Raw genomic sequence first — 9,643 nt, forward strand, 5'->3', positions numbered from 1 at the left:
TAAAACAAATGAAAACCAAATGGGCAGAAACAGGAATGAATGTTTGTGACCAAACTGTAAGAAATAAGCTGAAGGAAATGGGATTTACATACAGAAAAGCCAAACAAAAGCCATCACTAACATCTAAACAGAAGAAAATAACGTTACAGTTAAAGGGAAGCAGTCGTGGACTGTGAATGATTGGATGAAAGTGATGTTCAGTGATGAATCACGAATCTGCGTTGGCCAAGGAGATGATGCTGGAATGTTTGTCTGAATGAAAAATATAAACATGATTGCCTGAAGAAAACAAGCAAATTTTTCAGGATGATGATGCGTCTTGGCACAGAGCAAAGACCGTTAATATTTTTCTTCAGGAAAGGCAAATCAACTCAGTGACATGGCCAGCAAGCAGTCATCAAATTGTCAATCCAACTGGAAAAAAAAAAAAGGTCCATGACAAGGCTCCAACCTGAAAAGCTGATCTGTAAAACGCTATACGAGAAAGTTGGAACCTGATTGATGAAGAATATTGGTTTTTTTTTAGCTCATCTGGCCACAGGCCAGGCCAGACGAGCTTATGCAATCATGCATCATCCATCTGTCGTTCGTCATCGTTGTCCGTCCACAATTTACAAAAATTGCCGCTACTCCTACAGGATTAATCCGATTTTGTTCAAACTCGCATACAATGTTCCCCAGGTGGTGTGTGCATAAAAGTTGTCAAGATGGTAGCGCCGCCTGTCATGTTTACGATTTTATGGGCATCTCGGCCCATATGAGCTACAGCCTAAATGAGGCTAATTTTTCTTTGTTGATGTTTCCATAATTTATTCCTCATCACTGAGTGATTCCATATTTTTTTTCCTCTATGTGTTTGAGGTATGTTTTACAAAGCCAAGATGGTCAGCTGTTAAACAAAAATAGCTTTGTGTCATATCCGTGAATTGTTTTTTTTTTTTTTTTGGCTACAAAGTAAAAAAGCTGAATGAACATCCTCCAAGAGTGGCGATTCCATATTCTTTTGCCAGTGGTTGTATAAGTGAAATACTCAGTCTGTGTTCTTAATTATCTAAGACTGTCCACATTCAGGGGTGGTGCAGTGGTTAGCACTGTTGTCTCACAACAAGAAGGTTCTGGGTTCAAACCTCACAGCCAGCTAGGGCGTTTCTGCGTGGAGTTTTCATGTTCTCCTCGTGCCTCTGTGGGCTCCTCCAAGTGCTCCAGTTTTCACCCACAGACCAAAGACATGCAGATTAGGTCAGCTGGCTACTCTAAATTGCTCATAGGCATAAAGGAGAGAGTGAATGGTTGCTTGTCTCTGTGTTAACCCTGTGATAGATTGGCAACCTGCCCAGGGTGTACCCTGCCTCTTGCCCAGTCTGTTGGGATTGGCTCCAGCTTCCCCCATGACTCTGATGAATAAATGGTATAGATGATGGCTGTCCAAGTTCAGGTACATTGCCGTCTTAGTATGTTCAACAGTACTGTAAATTCAGATGTAGTCTTGAAGCTACACTTGTATAAAATTTCTTAGTTTGTGAATAAATATCTGTAAACGTTTTACATTTATCTGTGGTTTTTATGTTCTATTCATATGCATTTTTCCCCAAAACATAATTAAAAATGAATCATGTAAAACAGTGATTGCATGTACTGTTTAATTCTGACAGCAAACAGGTCTAACGGTTACTAATGTGATGAGGTTTACACACTTTACCTTGCCTCAGAGAGCACAGTTGCATACTAAATATAGAAAGTCACATGGAAAAAAAAACCTATTACATGAACATAGCTTATCACCGTCCATAGATCAGCCAGAAAATACACATGAAACAGTAACACTTTGTGGTCTCTACAAGAACATTTGCATCAAAATGTACCTGGAAAACACAAATTACTGAAGTACGAGAATCAAATACCTCCATGATCAGTGTTATCATTTCCTTTATTTATACAGTAAACCCAATTTAAACTTGTTCAGCTGTCTGGTCTGGAAACCTTTTATTTTGGTTGGTCATACTCGGTTAAACTTGAAAACCACATTTATTATAATGGTAAGGTTATGGAACACATGTGAGGTGTTTTTTTTTTTTTGCATTTAGTTAGAATCCAGCTGATTCTAAATTCTACATTTCAGCTAAAAAGCAAATCTGCCATCAGCATGCATGGCGAGCCTCTTTAACTGTGTCTGCTTTGCCTTATTTATGTTGGAGTATTTTGGTTTGCATCCTTATAAAAAGATTGTGTCTGATGGGTACAAAGCGTACATTTGTAATATCATCATGAGTTTGACCTGACAAAAAATGACCAATGACAGTAAGGCGAAGTCAGACACGGAGAAGAAACAATGTTCGTAATTAAAGATCAACTTAGATTTTAGTATATGGAATGAACGAAAATTGTGATAGATGTGCAAACTCTAAAAGAGTCTAGTGTTAGCACGCGCATGCCTTTTTCTCCTCTGTGTTTGTGGGGCTGTTTATCGTTTTGGTGTTGGAACGCAGTAATATGCCCGGAGAATCCATGCGATAACCGTCCTCCTTTACAGCCAGTCCATTGCGTGCCAGTAGCTCACGTGCCATCACGATGAAGGCTTCATCCACATTCTGAGCTTCCTTTGCTGAGGTTTCCAGTGCTACTAAAATTCCTTCCTCCTTCGCTAATCTGCATGCTTCATTAAACTCAACCTGTCTCTCAGACTCCAGGTCACACTTATTACCTGCAAATGAGAAGAGACAGTGTATTTCTTTTGGAAAATGCACAAAATAGGCCTATTATAAGAGGACGTAAGCTTCGACTGCACCAGATATGACGACAATTTGTTGGATCACTTATAAAACTCTGGTTAAGAGAATTCTCCAGATGAATAAATGTAATGTAAATGCAAGTGACCTTCAGACCATTTCAGACCTTGCCAGGAGGCAATTTAGCAAAGCTAAAGGGTTCAAATCTAAGCTGTTTTTAAGTTTACTGAAACTGTTACTGTGTTTACCTATGAGGGCCAGTAGGACATTGGCAGCTCCATACTGCTCCATCTCCTGGATCCACTGCGGTACAGAGTTGAACGTGGATTTGCGGGTGATATCATAGGTGATCATAGCTGCATGTGCGCTGCGGTAGTAGCTCTGTGTGATGGTACGGAAACGTTCCTGACCTGCCGTGTCCCAAACCTGCATCTGTGACAAAATACATGGAGTTAGATTTTTCCAAAAAATGTCTCAAGAGAATCTGCATGTACAAGCTGCATAAGTAAGGAAAACCTCTTGAGACATCAGTTGTGAGACTATAGATCCTGAGTGGTACCACTGTCTAAAGTTTTACCTTCTATTAAGGAGATCTGTGGATAAGAGTCCAAGGGAGCATAATGGGATGAATTTGTTTCTTGATCAGTTCCTTTGAGTTACTTGCTGAAAAATCCAGCTGCCAAGTTAAACCATATTCCCATCTGGTAAGCCATTTTCCAGCTTCCTTATTATTTCAATAGACTGATCAACAAATGTTTTCTAATTGCCTTACTGTTATCTACAGTTGTAGCATTATTTGTCAAGGATGTAGTAGTAATTCAGAAACCGTTTCCAGTTACCAGGACTATCACCTGGGAAAGACAATCTATCAGCTTGACCAGCCCAGCTTGTGTTTTAGTGGCTAGTTGCTGGTCAGACTAAGCCTAATTTCTCTGAAGGGTTGTCATTTTCATCATGGACATCTCAGGTGATTTGCCATGGCCACTGTTAATTAGTGGGATGCCAGAGACATTTATGTCAACAGAATAAGGTAATTAGTGCTCTCCTCCAAGCGTGTTTGGTGCAGCAATTTGGGAAGGTGCAATTACTGGATTCACATACAGGTGAATCAGAGGATGCTTAATATAGCTTTCATCCTCCTGTGCAGCAGACTCTGTACATTAGAGGAAGACATAGATCATGTGGTAAGACCTGGTAATTATATTTTCTGAGAAAACTGGGTAAGAAAAAGCCTGTTCTTTAAGCTGAATGGTCTCAAATAACCGGACAGCTGGTCCACACATTTGTAAATACTTTTTTTTTCATATTAGTTTCAATGTACTTATGGAATAAGCCTTAGTAGTTACTCAATAATATGCTATAATATAATAGAATTAAAGCCATTTTGAATAGCTCATAGAAAGTACTTGTAGCATTCCTGTTAGTCATTTTGAAGGTGCCTAGATGTGAATCACCGCTTCATATGCCTCACATCCCACTGAGATTTTGCTGCTCTCTGAAGACCTGCTGTGCTATAGCAACATAACACACCTGCAACTTGCACACCAGACGCTATCCTAAACCATGTTCCAATTTTACCTGTCTGGGTTTTCATACAAAGCTACATTTGATAGTGTATCTGATTTTTTTTTATATTAGCAGCTTTCTATTTCTTGTACCCTCTAAGCCATTAAATCACAAAATAGCTGGTATATTTGTAGCCTACCTTAAGGAGGAAAGATGTCTTTGGAGCATTAATTTACTTTGTTTATTTTGTAGTACAGATAGGTTTGCCACACGGAAAAATCACTGGTTTCACCCAATCAGTGTTTAACATACTTCTCCGTTCATTATAGGCGGAGTAAACAAACAATATTTTCACTAACTCAGTCTAAGCTAATTTTAGTCTGTTAATACTATAGGCAGTTTTCAATGGAAAAGCCATCCAACTAACACTAAATATTCTGTATAATAATTATACCGCAAGCTGGCCTAGTGGTTAGCGCATCTGCCGCTCAACTGGGAGATCGTGAGTTCTACTTGCAGTCAGGTCATACCAAAGACCATCATGAAACTGGTACCTACTGCCATCTGACAAGGCACGCTACAATACAGATGCGAGTGGGGAGTCAAACTCTTGCAATTACCAGATGACTAGCCCCCCGACGTAACCCTAGCTGTATAGGCAAGAGGCTGAGGACTATAGAAGCAGAGATTGGTGCTGCCCAATGTGCCTTAAGGGCCTGGTTAGTACTGGGATAGGAGACTGCCTGGGAAGGCCAGGTTCTGGCACAGAAGGGACTTTGACTTTTTTGTATAATGATTGCCTCTGTGAAAAGCTAACTTAGTTCATACACTTCAGAAATCTGTTTCCAAATCTAAGCATGTATCATCAATTTCAAGACCACCAATTATCTCTGTGGTTTACTGCAATCAAGGAAATCTGTGCCATACAACGGTTGATAACATTCATTTACAGTACTCTAACAATAGGTTGTGTTTTTGGTATGAAAATTTGATATTGCTTTGTCTCATCTCATCTCATTATCTGTAGCCGCTTTTTATCCTGTTCTACAGGGTCGCAGGCAAGCTGGAGCCTATCCCAGCTGACTACGGGCGAAAGGCGGGGTACACCCTGGACAAGTCGCCAGGTCATCACAGGGCTGACACATAGACACAGACAACCATTCACACTCACATTCACACCTACGGTCAATTTAGAGTCACCAGTTAACCTAACCTGCATGTCTTTGGACTGTGGGGGAAACCGGAGCACCCGGAGGAAACCCACGCGGACACCATGCAAACTCCGCACAGAAAGGCCCTCGTCGGCCACGGGGCTCGAACCCGGACCTTCTTGCTGTGAGGCGACAGCGCTAACCACTACACCACCGTGCCACCCGATATTGCTTTGTGATCCAACATTTTAGAACAGTCTAAACTGTGACATTAGCCTCTGGTGGCTATAGATATGAAGCAAAGCCACACTTTCACTGATGCCAGAGTGAAGTCAGATGTTGTACTGTGACTGACGACTGAGCATGCCAAAGATTACACTCTAATTCCCTGAATGTTAAAGTTTTTAACACTAGAGTCCTGTCGATGAACAATTTTCAGCATTAGATAACTCCGTCACTCACTGCCCTCACTGCCTTAGTAAGACAAACCTCTTACAAATGCCTGTAACCAGGATACACAATCCTATCCAATAACAGTGGCTGGTTGAAAAGTGATCGGCTAAGGAACCTTAAGGTGAGCAGGGGAAACAATGTAGAATGTGAGTTTAAGTAAACCTGTAGAGCAGGTTGTGTATTGCTGCTGCTGGTCTAACTAGTTTATCTCGAGTTTTTAAAATGACTTTGCCTTGAAAGGATCCGCCTAAAATGGTGATAAATACAGTGTCTAAGTTTGCAGAACAAATTCCTCCTCTGAAGTTGTGCCCTTTTTAATTACTTAAATGACGGCACAATGATGTCATTAACACGAGAACAGCTTAAATCAATAAAACTAACCTTTACTTTTCTGCCCTGGATGTTGAGGGTGCGAACAATGAAGTCCACTCCGATAGTGTTCTGCTGCCTCTCAGAGAAGTTCCCAGACTTAAATCTCTGAATCACAGACGTTTTGCCTACGTCTGTGTCTCCAATTAGAATAATCTTGAACAAGAAATCAAAGCAGTCTTCTTGCTCCAGTCCAGTTGGCTGCATGGTCAGACCTGTACATTCAGTCTAATGTTCAGTGTTAATGCTGGAACAGTAGTGGAGGCAATCTCTGATTTCTGATCTGGTTTCTCTCTCTTATCTCTCAAACACAATGCAGTCCACCTGTAGAGACACAGTTCCTTGCCATCTCTGGAGGTACAAGTATAAGCCCTTGCTGCGTTTATCAAAACTATGTTGAAAACTTTCCAACATCTACCTGTTCTTCCAGACAGACTCGTGCATTCTGCTGCTGGTTTTTCATGCTCTTTTTCACTCCACCAATATCCCCCATATGCGTATTTCACCTGTTGTTCCCGCCCAGCTAACACCAGTAAAGCTCCACCCATTACATGCGCTATGTAGTTGAGGTATTGCTGTGTAATGTCCTGTTGAATGCACTGCTCGCTCACAACACAAAAGCTGCTTCAGAAAGAAGTGTATCCAGGTTTGGTAATGTGAATTACTGAGATTTGAAATCTGAGTTGCATTGTGAGATTCTAATTTGATTTTTTTAAATCATATTGGTTATAATTCATTCATTCTTTAATTTGTTCATCTTCAGTAACTACTTTATTCTTGTCAGGGTCCAGTAGCTATCCTGGGAACACTGGACGTGAGGCAGGAATACATCTTGAATGGCATGGGGACCACACTGTTGTACCGCACTACATCATTGCTGTTTTAACATGTTGTAACATACATGGTATTACACACTAGTTAGTTCTGTCCAAGAGATCTGAATTCGAGTTCAACCAATCAAGTTATTATATATGATGACAGTAAAGTTTTTTCTCCCATATTTGTATTATTCAGCTGGTTACAGGTTGCTACAGTTAGTAACATCATACTTCCTATCACATCAAACTGCTTTAAATCATTTCCATTTAAAACAGCATAATGATACCTCATACCGACAGGGAAAAAATGGGAGCAAGAAGACATTTGTTGTGGAACTACTTTTTGTAGATCAGCAGAAATGTCTGATATTAAATATAGATAACAATAAGCATTGTTTCATTTCTTTACTACGTTTAATTTCTAAGCTGTTGTATGAAAGCAACAGAACACTCCAAGTTGTGTGTTACTGGCTTTGGCTTGTGCCGGAGACCAAATCAGGGCTAACACAGAGTAAGAGACAGCCATTCACACTCATTCACAGAGGTGAGTAGAGTAAACAAAAACTGTACTCAAGGAAAAGTATTGTTTTTTTTATAATAATAATAATAATAATAATAATAATAATAATAATATGGTGGTGTAGTGGTTAGCACTGTCACCTCACAGCAAGAAGGTCAGGGTTTGAGCCCCGTGGCCGGCGAGGGCCTTTCTGTGTGGAGTTTGCATGTTCTCCCCATGTCCGCGTGGGTTTCCTCCGGGTGCTCCGGTTTCCCCCACAGTCCAAAGACATGCAGGTTAGGTTAACTGGTGACTCTAAATTGACCGTAGGTGTGAATGTGAGTGTGAATGGTTGTCTGTGTCTATGTGTCAGCCCTGTGATGACCTGGCGACTTGTCCAGGGTGTATCCCGCCTTACGCCCGTAGTCAGCTGGGATAGGCTCCAGCTTGCCTGCGACCCTGTAGGACAGGAAAAAGCAGCTAAAGATGATGAGATAAGATAATAATAATAATAATAATAAAAAATAAATAAATAAATAAATAAATAAAAGTACTCATCAAAATAATGACTCAAGTATGAATAAAAAAAACTCAAAAAATGACTACTCAAGTAGGGAGTAACTTCATATAACGATTATAGATGTAATTAATGTATTACATGTGTAATGTATCCAAATTTATCAACACAACAAAATCTGCTCATTCAAGTACTATTCTTAACAAAACACAGAAACAAATACAGAATATTTACCAAAAAACAAATTATGGCAATTTTGCCACAGATTAGTTTCATAAATCTTCCAGAATAAAAAGGAGAGACACAAGTGCCAAGGAGAAAGAGAGCTGAGCAAAACAGAGCCTTGTGTGTGTGTGTGTGTTGAATAAACTAATTTGCTGAAAAGCAAAAGTGAACTAAAATAAAAGCACCTTTTTTTCTGAACCCCAACTCTTTAATCACAGTTTTGGACTTTATGTTTTGCCATTTGTGTGTTCAAACTCAAAGCAGTTGAGCGTGGCACAGTGGTGCAAGTCTTCAGCAAAGTCACCTCACAGAGAGAAGGGTCTGGGTTCAAACCTCATGGCCAGTGGGGGCTTTTCCGTGTGGAGTTTGCCTGTTCTCTCTGTGTGGGTTTCCGCCAGGTGATCTAGTTTCCTCTCATGGTTATTGCCTATAGGTATGAATGGTTGGGTGGGAACACCCTGGGTAGCTCTCCTGAGCTAACTAAAATTTGCAGTCAACTACAGCTGACATATGAGAAGAAAGCAGCTGACATCATAGAAGCTGTGTGCATGTGAACAAAAATAATGTAATAAATTAAATAAACATAGTGAGAAGTGTGTAGTCTATTATGCATCAAAACTATAAGAGGAAAGATGATGTACGAGGAAATATAATGTGTTACTACCCACTTCTGCCTTCACACCTAGGGACAATTTAGAATTTAGGGTAGCCCTTTGACTTAATAAACTAATCCACGTCTTTGGGAAGAAACCAGAGCACCCTTTGGAAACCCATGCAGGTGGGGAGAACACCCACCACAGAAAAACTCCAGTCGACCTGCAGGTTCAAACCCTGAACCTTCTTGCTGTGAGGCGACAGCACTCACCACTGCACCTTCCCACGTTTAATCACTAAATCCAAATCTATTCGAGGTTTCACTGTATCGTGACTCTTTGCCCAAAAATATTTAAGACATTTTGATATTTTCCTTCTCGGTGTTTTTGTCTCTCTGCAAATGTCTGACTAATCAGCTAAAACTGTTTTCCTTGATGAAAACATGTTCGTCTCTTACCACAAACATGATTCTGATTCGAAAATACAGGATGACATAAACATATGTTTTTGCTTATTTATTTTAAGCAAAGAATTTGACACCTCGCATCACTTCACTTAGGACGCAAGGCTGTAGCTTTTAATTTGAAAAGTCATATCCGTTGGTTATGGTTCGCCATCCTGTTATTTCTCCACCTATATTTCCATCAATTCCGCCTTCATTACTACAATTGGTTGTTCGCGCATAATTACAAGCTATTTATCCAATGAAAATAGACACTAAATACTACATGTCAAGTATTAACCAATCGTAGTGCTGAAGGCGGGGTTTGCCGGAATACAGGTAG

The 9,643-nt window shown here is 40.2% G+C and overlaps 1 protein-coding gene across 1 annotated transcript; it reads right to left on the reverse strand.

The window, feature by feature from the left end:
* Window positions 1–1,626: 1,626 nt before the first annotated feature.
* LOC132869755 (ras-related protein Rab-19-like) lies at window positions 1,627–6,691 on the reverse strand. The gene is made up of 3 exons (XM_060903142.1): window positions 6,218–6,691; window positions 2,975–3,158; window positions 1,627–2,701 (listed from the first exon to the last, which is right to left on the reverse strand). Exons 1-3 carry the CDS (start codon window positions 6,410–6,412, stop codon window positions 2,418–2,420), a joined length of 663 nt encoding a protein of 220 aa, XP_060759125.1. The 5' UTR covers window positions 6,413–6,691; the 3' UTR covers window positions 1,627–2,417.
* Window positions 6,692–9,643: the final 2,952 nt, after the last annotated feature.

Source organism: Neoarius graeffei, chromosome 21 (genome assembly GCF_027579695.1).
Source record: "Neoarius graeffei isolate fNeoGra1 chromosome 21, fNeoGra1.pri, whole genome shotgun sequence".
Taxonomy (NCBI): Eukaryota; Metazoa; Chordata; class Actinopteri; order Siluriformes; family Ariidae; genus Neoarius; species Neoarius graeffei.

Bases quoted from the DNA above. Each gene is read 5' to 3' on its own strand.
- LOC132869755 (XM_060903142.1), bottom strand. From the start codon at position 6,412: ATGCAGCCAACTGGACTGGAGCAAGAAGACTGCTTTGATTTCTTGTTC. The intron at 3,159-6,217 runs GTTAGTTTTATT...ATTTTGTCACAG, and splicing joins TCCAGGGCAGAAAAGTAAAG to ATGCAGGTTTGGGACACGGC. The intron at 2,702-2,974 runs GTAAACACAGTA...TCTCATTTGCAG, and splicing joins TGTCCTACTGGCCCTCATAG to GTAATAAGTGTGACCTGGAG.